The sequence below is a fragment of the Cheilinus undulatus genome, linkage group 4 (genome assembly GCF_018320785.1).
Source record: "Cheilinus undulatus linkage group 4, ASM1832078v1, whole genome shotgun sequence".
NCBI lineage: Eukaryota > Metazoa > Chordata > Actinopteri > Labriformes > Labridae > Cheilinus > Cheilinus undulatus.
Window position 1 is genome coordinate 44,635,207 of NC_054868.1, and position 23,759 is coordinate 44,658,965.

The 23,759-nt window shown below is 38.8% G+C and overlaps 1 protein-coding gene across 2 annotated transcripts in view; it reads left to right on the forward strand.

The window, feature by feature from the left end:
- sdk1a (sidekick cell adhesion molecule 1a) overlaps positions 1–23,759 on the forward strand; it is a 399,871-nt gene that overhangs the window by 143,197 nt on the left and 232,915 nt on the right. For both annotated transcript variants that reach the window (XM_041785552.1, XM_041785551.1), the window contains 2 exons: positions 4,055–4,161; positions 6,877–7,024. In XM_041785552.1, coding sequence (XP_041641486.1) covers positions 4,055–4,161; positions 6,877–7,024 — 255 coding nt within the window. The remainder of the gene's footprint in view (positions 1–4,054; positions 4,162–6,876; positions 7,025–23,759) is intronic.

Below are 23,759 nucleotides of genomic sequence, written 5' to 3' on the forward strand. Positions count from 1 at the left end.
AAATGCCAAAGTCTGAATATTTCAGATTGGCATTCATCAACTCCAATCCCATCTTAAAACATATACTTGATATACTTGACACAGTTTGGCACATCATTTTGCAGTATCCATTTTTTGATGTGTCTGTCCAAAATTTTCACGCAGTGTTTGATATTAAGACCATCATTTAAAAACCCCATAATAGAAGAAGCAGGTGGACCAAGCACTTGCAGGTATGCATTTAAAAGCACCACAAGCAGAGCACATGCCTCTTCAGGTGTTTCATTTAGTCCTTTGACAAAATGCTTTGAGTCTTAAAAAACACAACAAAAAAACAATGAGGATGTTTTTCACAAAGCCGCTGGAGGCAATTTATAGTTGCAGCATTGTTTTTACACTTTACTGTCAAACTGAGCAAAATCGAGACAGAGGATCAAACAAAGATTTATCCATTCTCTTCTCTTTCTATACATTATAGCATATATGAGCTTCCCCCTCCCTTGTTTAGCGTTAATATGAGAAATAACAATCCAGAAGCATTATCAGACAGGATCTAGGAATGAAAAGAAATGTTCAGTGTACTGTTATTATCATTATATAATTATTATTATTTTCTTTTTTTTTTCAGGTTTAGTTGGGGCATTTTTGCCTTATTTTAGAGACAAGATAGTGGATAGAGCTGGAAACAGTGGGGAATGACGTGGTGAAAGAGCCTCAGGTCACCACCTACATGGGGCGCAACCTAACCACTAGACCAGTGGTTCTCAAATGGTGTGGCAAGGCACACTAGTGTGCTTTGAGGCAAGTCAAGGTGTGCCTTGGGGGTCTGGCTGGGCCCCCGAAAACCCCAGAGAATAGTTCCTCCCCAGCTGTGATTTATTGATGATATCAGTGTAAGTGTGTCGGATCAGTAGCATTGGTGCTAGCATCCTGGCTAACAGTTACCTTATTTGGCAAGCTATTATTAAGTTGAAATTGGTGTTGAAATTATTAAGTCATGCTGCTTTTTACCATTTAACCAAATTTTCCAAAACAATTTTTAAAAGTTGCAAAAATGGGTAAAAGGTTTTTACCCATTTTTGCAACTATTTTGGAACTTTTAGCAACATTTATGCTCACAATTTTTGTCGGGTTTTGCCTACTTTTGCTATTATTTGGACATTTTTTTTCCAATTTTTTCTATCATTTTTAACCCTTTTTACCACCTTTTAGCAACTTTTTTTTTTCCCATTTTTTGCACCTTATGCCAACTGTTACCCATTTTTGACTTTGTCTTGCCTCTTTTTACCCAATTTTGCCATGTTTTTTTCATCACATTTTACCAATTTTTTGCCACCCCTATTTGTCGGGGCCCCAGAAAGCTCTCCCCTTTATGGGCCACCTTGACTGTTATTTAAACAGTCTATTTTGTATTGATATGTATATGGTGGGGCCTTGAGATTTTGGCTGATCCGTGTGCCTTGGGTGAAAAAAGTTGCACTAGACCTTCCTTGCCTTTATTATGCGTTTTATTATTATTTATTTCTTGTTGCACATTAATTGTGAGCTCTGATCTGCTGCAACAGTAGCATAAGAAAGATGACAAACTACTTTGAAATTAAATCAATACCTTGGATATCTTTAAATACCCCAGGATATTGCCCACAGATATTGATCAGAGACTGGCAGTCACCCAGTGCTACAAAGCAGGCCAATCACATTGTTCCTACATGTAGTTTAATTTCAAGGTGGTGCATGTAAGGCTACATGCTTAAGCTTCTGCCCAGAGTCAGTCCATGAGGACTACAGCATGTGCTACTCAGCGCAGAAGTATAAATCAGGCTTAAGTGCTCATCGGCCTGTTTATCTCCCTGATATCCTTTCCTTTCCATCCTTCCTTCTGAGAATTCTTCCTGTGATCAGTCATGCCTCTAGTATGGAAAAACAGCTGGCCATTAGTGATGAAGTGTGTTTAGAGAAGGTCAGAACATCAGACAGTTGAGCCAAAGTGTGATTAATAATTACATTAGCACCATAAATATGTATATGGTCTGGGCAAAGAACCAGTCAATATATCTGAGCTTCTTTCCCGCCTTCCTCTACGTTTCTGTCCCTGAGTGTACTGCTTAGTTAGAGCTAAGCAACCCCTTTTGGCAAAAACTGCAGTTGTGAAACAAATCATTTCTCACATCATTCAGAATGGGAGAGAATCTTTGGAAGGTGTGCATACTGAGGGAAGGAGAGGTTGGGCCAGGATTTAATAGGCAGTCTTTGTTCAAGGCAGGCGTTGTACAGCTCTGGACTGCTCCGAGAGTCTGGCCACTTTACATTTGGTGATGCCGAGGCTGTTCTGAATTGGCAGGGTGTACGTGAGTGAATGTGTGACCATCTGGATTATTTTCTCCTTTCACAGCAAATTTAAATAAGCCAGGTAGAGCAGCTAATAGAGGTGTTGATGGTTCTATTCACAGCTAGCTCTGCTCATTTTGTGTGGTTAGAAAGACAAGGTTGTATGGAAGCTGTCTTGTTCAATTTCTCATTCTCCAAACAAGTCCTGCCCATATAGAAACTTTAATTTATTATATTCAGCACCATGTTTTGTGAATATAGTCTGATTTAGGATTTTTAATGTTCTGGAAAGTGATTAATAAGTTTAAATATTAATGAAAACTTACATTTTCGTCTCTTGTGTTGGATCAAATTCAGAAGCCTGTCACTTTTTTATACTTTCTGAGGTGCAACACTTGTCAAGCTAGACTTGAAACACAAGAAGGAAGCTGACTTTGCTTTGTTTTCAGGAAGATTGTTGACAAGGCCACTGCAAAGCCTTCAAAACTGTGTAACATTTTTGGCAGACAAAGTTGTTCTCCACAAAGATTGCCTTTTGAAGCCGAGCCTTGGTTATTTAATGCTGCCTAATTACTGGTAAAAATGAAGAAGCATGCTCCTCCTGCTCTCTCTCACTCAGCACAGACACTACAGACTTGTGAAAATTCAAAAGATGCCCTCTATTTCTTGGCAAACTGAGAAAGACTCATGGGATACATGCACATTTTAATAATTTTTCATCTTATCACGTATTAGAAAATATCAGGTTTAATGTTGAATAATGTGTCTTCAGTCTTGTATTCGTTGTATTCATGACAGCACAAGACAATGTAGAAATATATCTTGCTGTAAGACCTGTCAACCTGAAAATGTTCTTATCTTGAATCACATGGGGAATTTAACTTTACACGCTTGGCTGAGACTGTGTCAGAGAAATTACTCTGGAATGATTGCTCTGATTTGGATCTGTCAGGATTGAACAAGTGAGAAATAGAAATGAAAACTGGGTGGGATTACTAAAATACACAGTGACAACCGCAGAACACGCGCTTATTAAAACACATAAAAAGCAGAGAGAGGGAGATGCTATGTTAGAAAGTGTCCAATTTCAAAATCTGTTTCAGGATGAGAGCTGCTGTGTAATGTGTCATTCCTGATTCCAATGGAATAGCGTGTGTATTAGCGTGTGCGTGTTTGTGTGTGTTGGCAGCATCCTCAGACAGCCTGGGAGTTAAATACTTGGCCGTCCTGGTATTCATAATGAGCCCCAAAGCGATGTCCAGTTTTACTGTGTCTATTCGGTTTGTCTGCAATGTAAGTGTGTGCATGTGTGCGTATGCATTTGTGTGTTTATTCAACACGGCACCAACCTAGATCCAATGCCAAGCTTCCCATTAGTGAAGCAAAGTCCATTAAAGCCCCATTAACAACCCCTCTCAGAGAGAAAAAAAAGCACACAGTTGAAAATGTTCTCATACAGAAACATTTACGCACACAATGTAGCACTCCACCTGCACTGCTCCACCTTCCCTTCTGTTGTTGAGGAACTCTGAAAACCTCAGCCCAATGCATTCTCTCATAAAGGCCATTTAGAGAAGTACACATGAGGGCATACATATGGCCGAACAGACCTCCAACTCCTTTTCCTTCTGTCTCTTTGGTACCCAAAAATGAGTCCTGGAATTGCCTTTTAATGATCTTATTTTTCACAGTTCACAGATAAAGTACAGCCTAATCACTGTGCTTTTATTTATCTGTCAATCTTTAGGTTGTCTGTGCCATCTTTGAAGAGGACTGATGCTGGCTTGTACCAGTGCATGGTGAGGAACAGGATGGGAGCGATCATACACAAGAGAACGGAGGTGCAGGTGGCCTGTGAGTACATTAAAATTAAACTGGAGTTTTTTACATGACTTAAAATTTATGTTTGAACACAACAAAGTCCTGAAATCATCATTAGTCATCTGTTTTCAACCAAAAAATATGTCTTCGAATATTTCATTACACTAAAAGGAAAGGACTAAAGGTCTTTGAAATATGTCAGAAATTCATCATAACTTTCTGTTGGCCTCTAATGTTTCACAAAATCAAGATTAAGTGTTGAAATACTAAAGCATTTCAACACATCATTGCCTTAAAGCTAATGTGGTACCCACATACACAACATTAAAGATCATTTCCCAGAACATTCAGGGTCAGCTAAAGACTGCATGCGAATAGCGTAATTGCTTCATCTCAACTTCTCTATGCCAGACTTACAGCAAAAACTCAAATTGAATTGAAGGTGAGGTGAGCTGATGTGGGTTTGCAGCAGTAAGAGGTCAGAGAAATCCACTTGTCATCCACTTGAAATCACACCATGTTTTTCTCCATTTTTAAGTTGATATTGTGGATATGTTCAAAGCATGTTGCACTGGTATTAAGAAAGCTGTCATTTATGTGTCCTACGTTGCTGAATCCCAGGCTGAAACCTCCATGGTTAAAAAATTAAGCCAATATTGAATTCAAAAACTGCCATATCTTGAGTGTGTTTTACAGTAAAAATAAAACTGCTCATTTAAAGACTATTCAAAAAAGTAAAAGTACTCTAAAATGTTCTCAATTGCAGTGATATACGTAAGTAGCTGCAATTAGTTGCTTTCCAACCCTGTTGTTTTCCTCAGTCGTATCCTAAACGTTCTTTTTAAAGAGCTTTGTGTGCTTAATTTGTCCTTTTTTCAAATAAATGTATTCAAGGAAATAAGAAAAACAATGTAAAGACTCATGTCCTGACATAGGCAACAGCTGTAGACCTCAAAACTGTACCCTTAAAAGACAAGTCAGATTGGTTTCACTTCTGCCATCGTCAGGAGTTCTGCCCCTTCTTGATGTTGATTTTCCGGTGAAGAGAAAGTGACATTTACAGTGCTTAACAAATTTATTAGACCACCCTAACCCTAACCAAAGTAAGGTTTATGCCACAGCTGCCCTAAATTAACAGCATTGGTAATTACCAAAATCATTTTTTATGTTTCTGCAATGGTTAATACACCAGTGTTATGCTTGATTAATTTCAGAGAAGCCCAGTGAGCCTTCTCAAATTTGGGTGAATTCAGTTTGAAATCCCTCATTCCTGTTCAAAATGGTAAAATGCAGAGAGCTGACTGAAAATGAAAGAGTCCGCATTAAAGCACTTCATGATGCTGGATGGTCTCTGAGACAAATATGACAGGTGGTCTAATAAATTTGTTAGCACTGTACATGTGCAGCATTGTTCCAAAAGTTGAACTGTTTTCAACTGAGACTGCTGTAAACATGGTAACTGAAACAGCTGAGACCAAGGGCATTTTTTCTTCTCACAACCCTGCATGCTGAAAACACTGGACTGTATGGACTGTGAGTTAGAGATGAGCCCTGTCAGCACCAAAAATTGGGGTTATGGATACATGCTCCAAATTGCAGATTCTGACACTTTAAAACATGTTTACAGCCAGATTACAAAAGAAGATTTTGGTTGGAATAGTTTTTGTCTTTATGGGCACACACCATAGAGGACTAACTTTTGGATAACTTGTCTGTTTTTGTTTAAATGTGATATAAGTGATGCATACTTAGGACCATAGCACATATGACTACAAGCTGGCATATTGTTGCTGTTTATTATGACACTGAAGCCCACCTCAGCATTGCTTCATCTCTGCCTCATCTCCACCTCTACATGCTGGCTGAAAGTCCGTTTGAAGCAGTGTTTTCAATTTGGCAGCCAACAACAGTGATCGGGTTCAAAAACCTCCTCCATTAGCCTAATGGCTTACATCAGTTAGACTTTGTCCAGTATTTTCCCAATCTTGAATATCTTATATAATGACACAGCACCCTTGTCTATCATGTTTTCAAGACATTTTCAGGAGTGCATGTGTGAAAAAAGTAATATTTGCTATTTCAATTCCAATGGCTCAATTATACGGTCATTAAAACACCTTGAAGTAAGTGCTGCATAAATGAATGCTGTCATGACGACTATGATAGTGTCTGTTCCCCACTACAAATACTACAAAACAGCATTGTTGTCAAATCACCAGCCACCTTTGCAGAGCTGACCTTTAGCAGAGAGCTGCCTCGCTGAGGTTCAAAGACATTTATCAGGGCTCTGTTGAAGCTAATTGTACTTCTTAGGAGTGAGCTTACAGTCTTACTTTCTGACCCTCAGAGTTTTCCTCTCATGAATAAATCGTCTCACTGAATGAAAAATATATCCAGAATTTTAATGCCAGGGGACAGGAAAACTGACTAGAACAGCTGAAGAAGCTTAGAGAATTTGTATGACTAACTAGAGCTATCATGTTCGTGACTAGCCAGTGTAAGTCAAGTTTGTAATTAGCTCACCAGCTACAGTTTTTCATAAACTCCCCTTGCAAGTGTACTGAGTATGTGAACAAGAACCAGAACCACATAATTCATGAGGACAGGGATACATTTTGTTGTGCCATCTCTTTCAGAAAAGTCCAGAGTTTCTCAGCATTTAAGACTTTAATTGCCTGCTTTAATACTTTTAATCTAATTTAATGCACTGGTATTGATGCTCTTCTCTCTCTTCCTCCTCCTCCTCAGATTTGGGGGACTTCTCTGCTGATGACCAGAGGAAGACAGTAACTCAGGGCCGAGCAGCCATCATCAACCAGCCTCCCCTCAACTCCTTCCCTCGTCCCCTGGTTACATGGTACAAGGATGGAAACAAGATAATCCCCAACAACAGAATGTAGGTGTCTCTTTCACTCTCTGTCATCCTCTCTTTCTTTCTCTCTTTGGCCTGTCATGTTCATATATTGTTGCTTATGTTCTCTCACTGGTACTAAGAGGTACAAAACACCGCTTGAGATATAATTTTAATTTTACAGTTCTTATCCCTCAGTGGGTTATTAATTAGCGTGCTTTGGAAGCACAAAAGTTCTTTTTAATCCTTGCAAAGCAATTGTTATGAATAATAAGCTATTTAGATAACTGACCCCTTTCATTAGACATCTGTACAAAAGACCTAAGCTATTATCAAGGGGGGTTAAAATGCAGTTTTTAATGAATTCAATCTTTTCCCTTTGTCTAATCTACAAGGTTATTAAGTAATTTTAGGAGCATGAGAGATTCTCTTTTATATTAATTGTAGAGCAGCGATATGCAGGTCTCTGGTTATGTTGTGTAAGCTGCATTTCACATTCTTTTGTTTAATGCTGTTGTCTGGCTCCTTTTGAAATGCCTTTAATTTGCATATTATTCAGTCTCTGCTTGGATTATTCTTTCTGTGTCGTTATGTTGAAAAATGCTCATACAGTGAATTAATAATGCAATTATTCAAACAGAGCAAGGACGTATAGGTTTGTTGTGAAATGTTTTCCTAAATAATGTGCCAAAGTTCGAGGGAGAGCATTAAATTATTTTGTCAAATGTACCTGTTTGTATCTACTCAAGGGTGAAAGAAGGTGCAGAGATGCAGACCTTCACTGATTTTATTACGCTGCTCTCACTCTCTGAGATAACTAACTCCCCATTAAGAAGTCTAACTGCTCTCCGGTGTATTGTTTGGTGAAATAGTCAGTGGCCTTGCTGTACATGGAAATGGCCAGACAGCAACTTTTTCAATCCCTTAATGACAGCCAACAGTTCGACAGCGCTTTTGGGGTTGGGTAACAAAAGCAATAATTTTTTTTAGAATTCTTTTGCAATCACTTCACATTGAGTTCGACTTTGCTTTCTAATTTAATTGCGCATACAAACTGCCTGCCCTCAACTTACTGTGTCTTCATAAGAGCAGCTTTCATAACAGTGGACAGTAATTACTTTGATGCTCAAAACATGGTGACCATTGAAAGCATCAATTGTTGGAGCATCATCTTTACAATTCGACCACCTCCTCATAAGGTCAAACATGAAAAACAAGAGCATCCCCACCACTAGAATGTGCAAAAGAATAAGAAAAGAGAAAGAAAGGTGTCCAATGCTGCTCATATGCAGCTTTTAAATATAAATCTACTGTCTGGTTATTCATCTCAAAATAGATTAAATAGCAGACATTATCAAGGTCCCTTGTCTGTAACATTTTCAAGTGGTTTTAGGGCCTACAGAACCTTAAAATATCAGCTGGATGGAGAATGATATACTCTACTCACATCACAGATGAAGATTTGGTCTGTGTATGGAGCCAGTGTAGCTTCTTTGGCTCCATTACGCTTTTTTCTGTCTCGATTGCAGGGAGAAAAAGAACAATGAGAATCCTGGTGTAAGGTTGCATACTCCTTGCATTTTACTATCAAGGTAGTGAGGTGTTTCTCAGATATTTACTTCACAAACACAGTATCTACTGAATATGTGAATGCTTCTACTATTGTTACTAGAAATATACAGATTTCTATTAAATGCAGTACTGTTAACATTGTAAGTATCAAAATCAGACGATGTTAGCACCTGTAAAGCTCAGTTGGTGGAGCCAGTACTTCTTGCACAGAGGCTATAGAAGCCCTGGTCACATTCTCACTGATGGTGAAACAGTTTGACTTGTGTTGTCCACCACTCTCCTAATGTTTTTGTCTCTCTATATCAGTCCCGTCTGATAAAGGCAAGACAAGACAATCTTACTGTATTTATAGAGCACCATTCATCTCTACAGGAATTCAGAATGCATAACAGTTAAGAACAAGGCATTTCTAACATCAAGAGCATCAAAAGACATGACACAGCAAAACAAAGACATTATAACATGAAACATGTTAGAATACAAGATAGATAAATCAGATAATTCATCAAATCATCTTTATCTGTTAAGATAGGATAAAGGCTCTCTTCCAAACTAGTTTGGAGTAATTGGTCATTAAAAATAAATATCATGTGCTGGTTTAGCTCAGTTGGTAGAGCAAGCATTCATATGGTTGCCGTATGTTTTAAATGTTAAATGTTAACAAATCAGCATTTTAGCGTTATAGCAAAGTTCTGATGTACCGCGAGAATGGTCACTGCATAACAGACCAATAAATAAGTGTAAGTACAGTAAACGTATTAATTAGCCTACTTATTAATTCAAATGTAATTAAATAGATAACTTAAGAATAAGCACCAATTCATGAGTGGATCAGTAAAAAACATATTTAAAGTTATCTTTAAAACATTAACAAATTAATCCCCTTAGTTTGGGGAAATCTGTTGATTATAGTTTTTAAAGTTCACCTTTATGTAAGCTTAACTTTAGACAGTCTTTATTCTTTTATGTGTTAAAGCAATAAACAGGCTTTTCTTATGTGATTTTTGTTTTGTAAGAAACTACTCATTTAAAAATGTGGAAACAACAAATTCAAGACAACTAGAATGTGAGATTTATGAAAGAAAAAACAACCTTCTATTACTAATCAATGACCTTGGATTTCTAACTGAATTTCCACCACAAATGTTTTTATAAATATTCATCAAAATGTAGGAATTAAGTGTTGGTGGCTCATATTGCCTGAGCAAGGACCCCAGATCCCCCTCTAAATAAATATTAATCACTGTGATTAAGTAAACTTTGTACTGTTAAGAAACACTGGTCCTTGTCTTTAAACCTCAGGGTTACCAAGTTGCCTGCTTAAAAATGTTAACAGCCCACCTTTACTTTGACAGGTCTTCCCTGACAATGATGTTTTATGATTCAGAAAATTCAGCCCTGGTCCGATGTACCAAGAAATCTCACACACATTTTGTTTATTTTTTATTTTTTGCTGTGCAAACCATGGCTGCCATTTTTCTCAGTTCAGGTCTTAAAAAGGTCTTGAAAAGTCTTCAATTTGATTCGTATCAACTCTGACCTAGAACTGGACCTACAGAGGCTGTAGTCCTGGTTGCTAGATCGATTTCTGGTCCTGGCACTGTTTGGTGCATGTCTTCCCCTGCTCTCTCTCTCTGGCTCAAAAAAGACAAATAAAGCCTTTAAAATATTGAATTAGAAAATAGAGTTAAAGAAGTGACTGAACTATGAAAAAGCAGCAAATAATAAAAATGTTGTAAGACCTGCTTTGAAAGAGAAATAGAAAGCATAGTGTTTTCTGGTAGTCTGGTAGTAGTTAAGGAGCGGACAAACTTAAACTCGCTTGCTTTGGTTCTGGTAACAGTGAGTCAACCTGTCCCAGAGAACCTGAGGGGTCTGCATGTCTCGTTAGGGACTAAAAGATCAGATAGGTATTCTGCTCCAAGACCATGTAATACTTTATATACTAAGAGTAGGATTTTACTTTCTATCCTGTGACTCACAGGAAGCCAGTGCAGAGATCTGAGGATAAAGGCTAGAAAATGAAGGCCTTACATGTTCTGTTTAAGGCATATTATTTGTTCCATATACCAGTGTCATGCAGACAGAGTGGGAGACATGTCACCCCTCATTTCCTATTAATCATTTGCCCATCTCAATTAAGTCTTTGGAGTGTCCAGGGTAATCTCTCATCTTTGTGAATGGATTAGAAAAAGAGAAAGAGACAGAAGCTGAGACAGAGATGGATTTAGCAGTCAGTATTTCACAGCACATCACACAGCTAAATTAATTGGATAGAAAATTCACTCTCATCAGCAGGGTCTGTCTTACACTAACTCAAGTTTTTGAGGCTACGTTAAAGTGCAGTAGAGTACATTTGTTTTTAACTAACATTAACCTAGGTGCTGGGAAGTTGACTTAGGGAAGTTAGAAGCAAGGTTCAACGAGTGATAACAAACAAGCGGTTCAAATGCAATGTTTGTTCACTCTTTTGTAGCACCTGCAGGGCTTTAAAATCACTGCAAAAGGCATGATTTTCAATTTAGAAAGAAAAGGTTATAACGCAGGTGCAGGGTAATTCAAAAGTTGTAAGAAGAAGGTATGCCAGCATACAGTACTTGCTTAATACCATAAAACTTAACTGCAGGACTGAGCATGTATGCAGCCATACCTTCCTCCATTTATTTTAAGATATGAGCATGCTACTCTAAGTAGGAAATTTCTCTTTAATTGTCAATTCTGTGGCGTGGATGGCCTAGCAGTTAGGACACGCCCAATGTATGTGGGCAGCCCGATTTCAACTCCTGCTTGTGGCTCCTTTCCTGCATGTCATTCCCTGCTCTCTGATCACTGTTTCCAACTCTTTTCCACCACCTGGTCTCTAAATAAAGGCAGTTAAAGCCCCTCCAAAACCTTTTAATGTTATGTTGTTAAACTCAACCTGAACGTTTCTTCTGGTTCTAGCTAAATATAGAAAATAAAAGCATAAATTGTTCCTTATTTGAGTTTACCAGCAGCTGTTTGTCATCTCTAAAGTGTACTGTTTCAACGACACTGACTACATATAACATGAACATGAACTAAAATTGAAAAATACAGTAAATGGTCTGAAACAGTGGTTCTCAGCTGGTCTAGCCTCATGACCTACCAGTCTCTGTACTGACAAATTGAGACCCAAATTTGAAAAGCATACAATGATGCATGTGTTGTAATAAAAACTGTTGTAGTTTGGATCTCTGAATTTTTCAGAGATCTTGTGGAATTGCTTCATTATCATGAGAAAGCAGCTTTGTTATGGTGAGAAGAATGAATTTATCTATTGATACCTATTTATGTTTAACCAATATCACAGTCCAACATAATGAATAGAATGGCTGCATATCCACTAAGGACTTCAGTATTTGTTAGGTCGTCTTCTTACTGATATTCTGGGAGACTTGGTTGAGACTTGAGATTTGGGACTGAAATTGCAAAAATGCTACACTAACATATGGTTTGTTTTCACATTGCACTTTGTCAAATAAACCAAATCATCTGGATACTATTAAGCATTTCTATGTTTGTGGTGCTGTGGCCCCAAACATACAGTGACGAAGAAGACATAGTGGTAGATAAAAGTGGGTCATCTGTTGATCAGAACACAAATCAGAAATCTATCTCCTTCCATCAAGTGAGACACTGAGCTGTCCAGCATGTTGTTCTCTGTATAAGACAAATGAATAAGTACCGGAGAAAAAGGCAAGACAAAATGAGAGCAAGACCCTCAATGTGTTGCCATTGTTACACAGATCCTAAGCGAGGTGTAGACATGTATTTGAATGAATTAAATCACGTATATAATGTTTTGCTTTATGCCACTTTATGTCTTTGATTCACAAGTTGGTCTGCTTTGATTTCACACCACAAATGAACCGTACCAGGGTTCACGTGGAAGCCAAATCAGACCCCCGTTTTCAAGTGGACCAGAGTTCACTTGTTTAGTCTGCATCAGAGTTGGAATGAGCTTTCGCACCACTCCAAACAAACTGGACTATCTATGGAAACAAACCATGATTTGTTTAAAGTGGACCAAACAGCTCTGGTGTGAAGTTGACCTTAAATTTTTCTCCACAATTTTTTGCAGATACACATTTGTGACCCACTGAAAACAGCTGTGCAACATACTTTGGGGTCACGATCCACCAGTTGAGATCCACTCATCTAAAATGCTCTACAACATTAATCCTTAAGAAACTGTTAGTTATGATTGAATTGTACTCTTGTCTCTAATAATCTATTTTTTATAAAGGTCTTTGCAACATAAAAAAATACTGACTGATCACTAATGATTTCTGTTGTTATGGAGTGGTGCACACAGTGAGGTTTGGTGATGTTGTGTTGTTTGGCCTGATTGGGGCTCTCATTATTCTGACTTATGCACCCACATGCTTAGCCAAGGCAGCAACATAAAACTGACAGCTGTATCGGCAGCTTGTTGCATCTGGTTATGGTAATATATTTTGTGAATGCCAAATTAGAGTTTAATATTTTGGCTATGTTATTATTTTCAGATAGATGAGAAACAGAAACATTTAATTCACTCCTCTTTTCACATCTTTTTCTATTTTTCCCACTCTTTTGAACCTTTAATATGGCTGTGAGAAGTGAGTCTACCACATCATTTTCAAATATTAATCTGATCACGATGAAAACTTTTATCTCTGCATTGTGAGATGAAATATTCTGATTTGCACCCCACATTCCCGGTGTGATGAAGATTCATGCATAACACTTCCTTTGAACCCTTGAAGAAAAGACTAATTTACACCTTTCCTCACAGCTCCCCTCCTGTCACTTCAAGACATGTCCTTCCTTCCCTTTTCCTCTCCTTTCTCACCTCCTCACTCCATCTCTCACTCACTCTTTCTCTGCCTATAAATTATTCTGTAGATCACTCTGTTCTCTCTCTACTTCTCTCATTCTGTCCCTTTTACTGTGATCATCATGCTACAGGATATACTGCGGCAGAATCCATAAACTTCTGTTCCTGAATAAACTGTTTAACTGCTGCAGCGTACACACACAAACACTCACACACTCTCAATCTGTCTCTCCAGGCCGATCTCAGTTTGCGTCTACCTGGCTCCAAAGTCTCTGTGCGCTCATGTGTGTCGGAGCCAGAGAGCTGAATATCTGCACGGGCCCTGCGTGTGTAACAGTGTGTGTAAGCGCTTGTGTTTGTGAGCGAGGTTACGCTGGCTGATCCCGCGGCCCGGTGAGACGGGGCCAGATGGCGCCTGGCGGTTGGCTGTTTTCTTGGTGACCGGGCTGATGATGTTGTTTATGAAGTTTATTGATCCAGTATGCATCGCTCCCTTGCTCCCCAGTCCCATCTCGCTGTCTGTTTCTCTGCGTCTCCCAACGCTCTCACTTTATGCCCATTTTACTGCCTTTTAGCCCACTCTACATATCTTACACACATTTTCTACCCCCTTGTGGCTTTCCTATACACATACATACAACCTGCTTTTGCGTGGCATTCCAGCATATCTTAAACTTACTTGTGCTTTGGCCCAAATTGAAACCAAAAAAGCGGAGGTCAACTAAAACCCTCAAAAAACCATAGCCAGAAACTCAAAGTATTTACCTCAATATTTATTTGTTTATTTATTTTTTACCGAGATTTGGATGTAAAGGCTTATTTTTCAGAGGATTTATGCTACCAGTAAAGTATTTTTGTTTTTACAAAGTAAAGTTAACAAGACACCACAATTTGTATATAATTTGTGTAATTTGTTTGCAACCTCTGCTAGAAATTCCTTACCTTGAAAAGTAGATGAATTGGCCAGATTCAATGTCTGTCATCAGGCAAATATATCTTGCAATGCTCCAGTCTAAAATGATTGTGTCAGGTCTGAAAACGGACCTGTCCAATCAGCGTCATATGAATAGAACAGGGAGGTAAATATGGTTGGTTTTTGTTGTACTGGGAACTGGTAGCAATGACTGCAACCAGTCAGTAGTATGTAGCTCAATGTAACTGTGATATAGTGGCAGTTTTATCTGAATAGGACCGCATTTCTTTATTAATTTCATTTACTCTCCCAACCAGCTTCAACATGAGTTTGCAATAGTTCACAGCGGGGTTTAGTTGTACTGCACACCTATGTGTACAACAGCTGTCGCCAGTGTAGCAATAAGCCTGGATGTAGCTAGTTTAGCAGCAGTTTCATCAGAACTTGGCCACATTTCTTTATTAAAACAAGAGCAAAGAGCCACACTAAAAGATTCTCTTGGCAGAAAAGATGTTTTATCCACAAGTAAGCTCCACTGTTCATAAACTAAGGCAGAACCTGCATGTTGAGCTCAGGACAATACTGGAGCTGCGCATGCCGACTACCCCATTTATCTTATTGTTCTGATGGCCAATATGACAAACAGATTGCTTGTCTGATCACCCTCCAGGAATTTTTTCAAGTGTTCTGCCCTTCCCAAACTCTTTCAATGGGAGATGAATGTGAATCATATCCCATGCAATTGATATATGGAGCAATACATGTATAGTATGTATGTATTTTTATGATGTGTATGGCTTGTGTGAACATCTGTTGCAAATGAAGTTGCCCCTCTAGGACAATAAAGACTTATCTCAAACCTGGACACTCTCAAGCCTTTGAAAACAAGTGATGAAGGAAAATTAATTTGCACAAATATGTAAAGATAATGCTATATGTTCACAAGAAGAAAAGAAAAGAAACAAAAAGAACTTTTACGGCCAGAATGTAAGAACTGAATTTTCTGGCTAGGTTTTGTAAGTAGGACTGCATAATGCATAATAAAAAACATGCAAACAAGTATTTTATCATCTTTTAAAATCTGATTTCAGTTTGTAAAATTACATTTGTGGCTTTTTTTGTTTTTAAAAATTACCTCTCGGGGCCCACCTGGTGTATCTCTGGGGCCGACCTGAGGGCCTTGGCCAACATCACCGAGAAGAGAAGCTACAAGGTGCTACTTACAGCTTCTCCCTTTCTAATGGAGCCTTCACTCCCAGACTGCTCTGTCTCCATATCAGTCTGCCATTTTCTGATTTGCTCTCCTAATTTCTTTCTTCCCTTCATCCTCCTATTTACACTCAGACTCTTAACTTTAGACATAATGTGACAGTATCTTCCTCTGCTGTCTTGAAGCACAACTCTGGGACAGCTGATACCTCATGGGCTAAGGCTGATATGTATTTTAGTTCCGACCTGCAGTTCAGCTTGAAAACATGAGCTGCTGCTTTTAATTAGCTCTGAGGCCTGTGGCAGATGGACACGAAATGACTCTGGTTGCCTGCAGCTTTGAGAGGACAGCCAGGATGAGGAGGATTCGAATGCTCCTTTCTTATTCCATCAGGGACGCAGATTGATCACACAAAGGCACTGATCTTTGCAGAAGATGGCAGAGAAGACAGTGAATATTTTAGTTCCTTGCTGCCAAAGAGGGATTATACAGACTGCACAGGTGTCACAGGTGGTCAATGTCAGGTCTGGGCATTATGGGAAATATTTCTCTTCCTGGACCTGGCTAAAGTAGCCATATGGTGCGGAGGTTCAGTGTGTCTGGAAATTCATTCATTTTAATTTGTCAAACACCACTTTAACAGAGGGAGAGATTCATTATTCTGCCTCTGTCTCAAACTCACACAGCAGAGGTCTGAACAGAAGGAACTTCCTCACTGCCTGAACTTTGCAAGCAGATGTTGTGTGTGTTTGTGTCTGTGAGCAAGTGTGCATATGCATGTGTGTCTATTAGCCAGACTGTAAGATCAAGAGAAAGGGAGCATCATTTGGAAGGAGACTCAAGGGATGTGCAGACTCAGATCTCCCCACACGTTAAAAAAAAAAAAAAAAACAACTGGCTATTTGAAAGGTCTTCCATCCACAGCGACCGCTCTGCTGTAGCAGCGCATAATGACTCAGTTTCTCACGGCAGCCAAAGGGGGAGGATCAAAGTGACTGAGAGAGAGGCTGAGGAAGAGTGGAAAAAAAGTTTCAGGAAATGAATATGGAAGAACTAGTTTAAGCTCATCTGAATCCATTGTGTCTGGGACTTAATCTCTGGAGCAACCAGAAGCTTAGATACTGTATGTGACTCTCTTCTCAATATGGTTTACTTACTCCGAGGATTACAAAAACATTCCAGACATGTAGGATTTTAAGACATATGTCTGCTCTTAGAAGAGCAATATGCCAAAGTTTTCTCCTGTTACATTTATTGTATTCTACAGTGCTGTGATTCAGTCTTTGTTCAGTTGTAGTGAATATCGATACTTTCATTAAAAATCCACAGCTCTGCTTGTGTCTGCTTACACGACAATAACAGCAACCAAGCTCCCTGGTCATTTTTATCACAGCAGCCGTGTGTTTAAATTTTCTGCATTTTGCAAACATCTTTTTTTTTTTTTTTTTTTTTTTTTTTCCTCAAACCGACTGAGTCAGGATGAACTCAATTTGTCTAGTTTCTGGCTGGATGAACTGTATTACCATTTTTGTCTGCCTAATGTATTCTTTTAATCATTATTAATGTAAAAGCAAGCCAAAACAAAAGGTTTCCTCTGCAGCACTGATTTGATTTCATTATATGAATAACTTCAATCCATTATTGCTTTTCTTTTCATCCTCTTTTGTACTGACTGAACGAAAGAAAGCTTGGGGACGGACTGCACCTACATGCTATGCCAATACATTTCACAGTATCCTCTTATTACATGCATAGAACATAGCCTTGAGGAAACATCAAAACTGGTACAAAAGCATGGGATACTGTAGAAATCTGTTTTTGAGACCTGCTTTTTAGACTTTATTTGTTTTTACTTTTACCCTTATTCTGAAAGGGCAGGACACTGCATAGAGAAGGAAGTCAGGGAGAGGGAAAGAAAGTGTGGAATGACATGCAGTGAAGGAGCCACAACTCATATATGAACTTGTGCAGCCCACTTGGTGGACTAGCTTTAAGATACAGGGCACAAACTTTCTGTGAGGGCTTCTGCACCCTATAAGATGCATTTTCAAAGCTTTTTTTTCATACAGAAAGTTAACACAGGTGCCCCAAATACACCGGTTTAAATTGCTGAGACATGTTGTCATGTCCATGAGTGCAGCCACCATCTTCTTACTGCATGCCACCTCACTTAATTCAAAATTTGGCCTTATTCATTATGTAATGCAGTGGTTCTCAAATAGTGTGGCGACAAGTTAAGGTGTGTCATGATATTTTGGCTTAATCTTAGGTGTGCCTTGGGCAAAAAAGTTAGAAAACTTCTGGTGTTTTGCAACCTGTCGCTTCATGGCTCAAAATGTGCTGTGACACATAGTGACTCAGACCGGGCCTACTGTCATTGCCTGTTGAAATGGCGCTACTTTTTACCATCCTTCCTCCCTCATGAGATCATAAACATGCATTTAAAAAAAACATGAGTATACTATTAAGCAAAATAAAGCTCGTATAGTCCTGGTTTGATGGAATATACTATTCAATTAAAGATGATATTGGACCAGAGGAAGTGGGCAGGGCAAGTTGCAGACTAATATGACAGTCAACTTCACAACATATCAGATTAAGTGCAGGCTGAGAGCTCAACTATGATATTACATTTGCGGAGTTATGGCAAAACAAATGGTAAAAGAGCTAGACTTTGCTGAATGCAATAGTAAATGTCATGCAAGAAGAGGTCACACTGTTTTTCCCTCAAGGCCCAGTAGACATACTCTGGCTGTTAACCAGTGTAACCTATAGTCTGGATCTTTTGATATGTGCTTACATTGTCCTCCAAACCTGGCAATGTCAACAAGTTATGGTTCATACTTGGCAGAAAAACACCCATAGCTTTCACAGATGCCCCTTTCAAGTAGGATGATTTAAAACTCTGTGGCTATGCCAGTCCAGTGCCTCAGTAACGATTCAGCTCTTAGCTAAGTTTATGGAAACATTGTAGTTTGGGTTTAAATGTCTCTTTAAAGAATATTATGGCTTATGTTTAGAACCCCATCAGGAAACTTAAAAGTAATAAAGCTCTCTGCAAAAGCCTAATGTTAATTATGCTGTTTATCATGTCTATGTGGTATCTCCTACAGACATGCTGGGCTGAAGGAACCTTTTAAAGTCTGATTTTTGACTTCTGTTTTCTGCCTGTTTCTGGTTAATGCTGTCTGTTTGGTTAGATTTCAGTAAGTTTAGCAGTCAAAAGTTGGTGACGTTCTCTGCGATGTTCTTGATTGAGGTTAAATCAAAAACAGGCTGTTTCACATATCCATGCATGGGCTATATTTCTCATTCATCTGGGTAACGGCCCATCATCTATTCGGGAAGGGCAAAAGGGTGATTGGACTAATGTTCTGTCTGTCAGATTTATTACAGGCCAATCAAGACAACAGAATATGACATAGCAGTCATGTGTCACCCAAGAGAATAAACTGCATAATGTGAGCTCAGCAGGTAGCTGTTCTCCTTGTTCACTATCAGTGGAGCCAGTTGGCGAATCAGACTCTTGCTGAAACCAGTTGGAAGAGGAGCAAAATATTTCCACCAAGAAAATGTATTAGTTCTGTTCTTCGCTCTTGTTTTAGAAAAAAAAAAATCCATTTCTAATAAAACTGCTTTTACATAGCTAAAACTAAACCCCACATATAGCTACAACCTCATTCTCCTCATATGGCGCTGGCTGGTCCATTCCTTTACAGACTGGGAACAAACATTTTAGATTAAAGCTTTGCAAGATGGAACTGCCTGATTGCAGAAATGGAATCTGGCCAATCCATCGGCTTTGCTAGGTTATAAACATCAGCGTTTGTGTTAAAGTGAGAACTCAACATTGAGATGCAGTTTCATAAAGGACTTAAACTTTTGACATTACAGTAAAATTTCTGTTAATCTGATTGCTGATTTTGCATTAGAAATAAAGATATGATACGATGTGATACTGATTCTTGTGTTAGAGCTGATTAAAGCCTTTTGTTTTTAATTTGTTGTTGTATAAAGACCTGGAACTGACTCCTTACTGTACCACTTACTCTACAACTGAACAACTTCTGCTCTTGTGCCCTCTAGCTGCACAGTCTTGATGATCAGTTGCACACATGAACAAAACCTATCTGTAAAAGGTCATCTGGTACTATTTGTCAATAAAGTTTGGAGTCAAATCCCATCCAAAGCCAAATGTAATTTTCTCCAGACATCTACAGCACATTTAGAAAACAGATCTCACATACTAGCTGATGTACTACACAGTATGTTGACAGTTGTGGCATGAAGTAATTTAATTATGGTAATATTTCCTGTATTAGCTTGCCAAACAGCCTTGTTCTTGAAAGCAGTTTACATGATGAAGTGGCCAAATTCACCACAAGACCACGCCTGGCAAACAAACCCATGTAGTCTTCCTTGACAGTGTAATTTCTGCCTGTTGATGATTTCTGGTTTCTAATGTCATGTATAAGCTTGAAAATGTTCGAGGCACACATGAGAGTCATATAAAGAGTTTTTTTCTCTTACGGATCCCTATTACTTATGGTTTAATAATCATAATACCTTTGTCTTGTAATTGACAGCTTAAATGAGGCTTGTCAGGAGTAATTGTAGTCATTATCTTTTGTTGTAAGGTTTTCAAAAGATACAATTGGAAACATCTACTGTACATAAACCCAAAAGAGGCAGTTTTGTTAAAGTTAATTGCCTCTCTGTCACTAATGGCAGTCAAGGGCACTGGCTAAAAGATACCCAGCTGTGACCTTAATTTTAGAGAGGAATGTAAAAGTATAAAGCCACAAGAATTTTTCTTGACTGTCTGTCTGAACCGTGTATTTTCTAATTTACCTCCCCTCTTTTCTCCATCTGCATCCACTTCCCTTTCTCCTCCTCCATCCTTCCCTTTAATTGAATTGCTGCTTCTGTCACTAAATGTCTGAGCAATAACAGAATGAAAATTCTCCCAGTAAACTCCTTCACTTCTATTTCACTGTTTTTTTTTTCTGTCTTTTTCAACGGACATGTGTCTTTAACTTGACCTTTCTCTTATTTGTGTCTTGTTCTCAGCCTCTCATGCTCACTTTGTCCCTCTTGTCAGGTCGCATTAAAGGTTGTTGATCCCACTTCAAAAGGAAAATGGTAATCCTGCTATGCTTCTACTCTCAACCTGCATTTCACCTCAAGGCCTTGAAGGGAAATTACATGTAGATGCTACACAACAAAGATTAAAAAGTCTTAGTTCAACAAAAGTGAGGGTATCTAGATGAGTAAATTTATCCTTAATTTTTTTAAGTGATGTGTTCTTTTGGGCACCAATTTGGTTGAGTTGCTGGAGCAGGCACCTGTATATAGAGGCTACAGTCCTTGACATCCTGGTTGCAGGCTTGAACCACAATCCTGGTGCTATTTGGAGAAACCCCCCCATATTTCCTGTCCCTCTTAATCTGTCCTCTCTAGTAAAGGGGAAAAAATCTTTGAACAGTGAGCAATATATTTGGGAACAAATTTGCATAATTGCCTTTTTAGTGCAGCATATTCTGAAAACTGCTCCATTTTTTATGAAATGGACAGGAAAAATAGCACTTCCTTGAAAATTCTGTTATTCTGCTTGAACAATGTGATGTTGTTGATTTAGCAGCAATATCAATGCCGTAAAATCCAGGGTGTAAGATGCCATTTGAATTCCTTTTGCAATATCAGATGTTTGCTGCCTTTCGTAGGTTGGTGCTACTAATATCAACCATTCAATAAATCTTTATTTTTGAGCTTTTTTACACAATGTTGCAGAAAGTGGTTAGGAGTTGAGTAGGAGGAAGGATCCACCAGCATGGTATCTAGGGATGAATATCAAAATCTGGTACTGACATGAGGCCAGTGCCAACACGTCACTGGACTGAATTACAACACAGATATCGATAATTCATTTCCATATCCTGCCAACTCAATGCAACCCCCTGCCACCCCAAATGAAAGGCAAGAAATAGGTTATGGAATTTGTGTGATTTCTGTATTAAGTAACACTGGTTTCCCTCTTATCCCATATTTAACTGGCAGCTGATAAAGACGTTTCTGGAGATCATTTGGGATACCCACACGATTTTATTCTCCCACTGACTTTCAACACACTTATTTCCTCTCAAAAGTGTCAAATAAGGCACTGTTAAGGCACTGGCATTGTATAAAATGTATCAACTTATCTCCAGTATCATTAAAACCCCAAACAGTACCCAATCTTAATGGTATCTGAGATTCTGGAGTGGATAGCCAGTAGCCTCTTGGACTTGGTAGCTGCCCAGTCAGTGTAGCTTCGTAGCATTGTGTCCTTCCTCTGCAGATCCTCAGAGAGCCTTCAGATGACCTGTCTAAGGTAAGTGACCTTTCCTCTAGTGGAAGAAAGTGTCAAAGAATCCCTGCATTGAATAGTCTTCATGTTTCACGTGTCAAGTAGACACCAGACTGCCTGTTGCTGATGTAAACAACCCTGTGAGGCTGTAGGCGGTAATCCCACTCAGTGTTCAAAGTCTTGTAATCAAGACAAATTTAAAGTGGCCCCTTCGGAGCTAGGACGTAATAAACATTCTGAGTTTGCAGCGATATATTACTAAAACAATAGAGCACTTAAAAACAGTACAAAAAGAGCTGAAATTGGCGCAATCTGCACATAGCAGTGCTCACAGTGTCTGACATCATAAGTGCTTCTTACCAAATAAAATGTTGAGACAAACAGTCATTACTACAAGGGCAGCTACCACTATCATCCAGTGTACGGGACCTGAAACTAATGAAATTATGTGTATAATGGTACAAGCAGCTGCTTCACTGGAGAAAACATTCTGGGATACTTGGCAATCTAGACCAGACTGACAACACCACCTTTTTATAACATTTTACCACAACAGCATTTGACAAAGATGAAAGATCATTTGTTTGCCTTTACATTACATACCAAAAAATCTGGATCATAGGTCCCACTGGTAAATCAGCTAGAGTCTGGTTTTGAGGTTTAAACTGTCTTCCTGCATGAAATTTTCTGTTGCATTCAACAAAGTTTGCAAGATGCAGTTACTGTAGAGCTGAGTTGCTCTTTCAGTACTACCTGTTTGTCATCAAGAGTTTTCACCTCTACTAACAATAACACAGTAGCTGAGCTCTCAGTCTGCTGTGAGGTGCTCTGCTTACTTCCTCTGGTCACTTGTTGTCTTTAAAGGAGGAGTCTTTTCTGTCAAGCCAACTCCCCACAAGGTTTATATTCTTACTGGTTGCCCCTGTTTTCTTTTCATGCTGGATTATGACCTGATGAGAGATAAAAGACGGTGAAAAGTAGCACACCTCCCCACCAGCCTGGTTTGTGTCACTTTTTATCACAGCATTTTGAGCAATGAAGCAACTGCTTCCATTACAAAATGAATTGGGGTGGATTTTCAACAGTGTCAGGTCTTATGCAATGTGTGATGATGGCGGTTGCACTTGCGGTAATGACAGCATATGTCTCTGCACTTTTTGCAGCCAACTCTTTAAATGAGAAGCAGATATGAAAAGTGTGTCTTGTACACCGTATTTTATAGTAGTAAACAAAACGTCTTGTGTTAAAAGAAGCTTTTGAAATTGTTACACATATCACACGGAAAGTTAAGTTTAAAAAAAAGATTTACCTTTGAGCTATTTATGTCCTTATTTATATAGGATGATGGTGGATAGTTTTATGGAAACAGTGATGAGAAAGTGGGCAATGGCATGCAGGAAAGGAGCCTCTGGCTGGACTTGAACCCAGACCTCTTGTATACATGGAGGGTGACCAAACTGATAGGCCATTGACTCCCCTATAGTCTTGAATTTTTTGTTGTTTTTTTTTTTTTCCAAACAATCTCGAATGAAACTAGGACGTTTAGTTGTTAGAGAGCTTCCACCAATCACATTAGTTACGTTTTTCAGCAGTTTTCATTGTTTATGAAGTTCCTTCCAAAACCAAATCATCCACAGAGAACTCCTCCTCTCTAGCACTAAGAGATTAAGTGATTAAAACTGTGAGAACACTGAATTAAACAGTGATGTTAATAAGAACATGCTGATTTCTGGAGCTGTAGAGACTGCACGTTTAGCTGCCACTCATTTCAACTCTGTTTTCTCCTGCTTCCCTGTGCTAAATTTAGTGAAAACTAACTAATTTGTATGAAGTGTTAAGGGCATAGACAGTTTAGTTGGTTGAAAAGGTGTTTCAGTTTATCATAGAGGCTGATCTCTG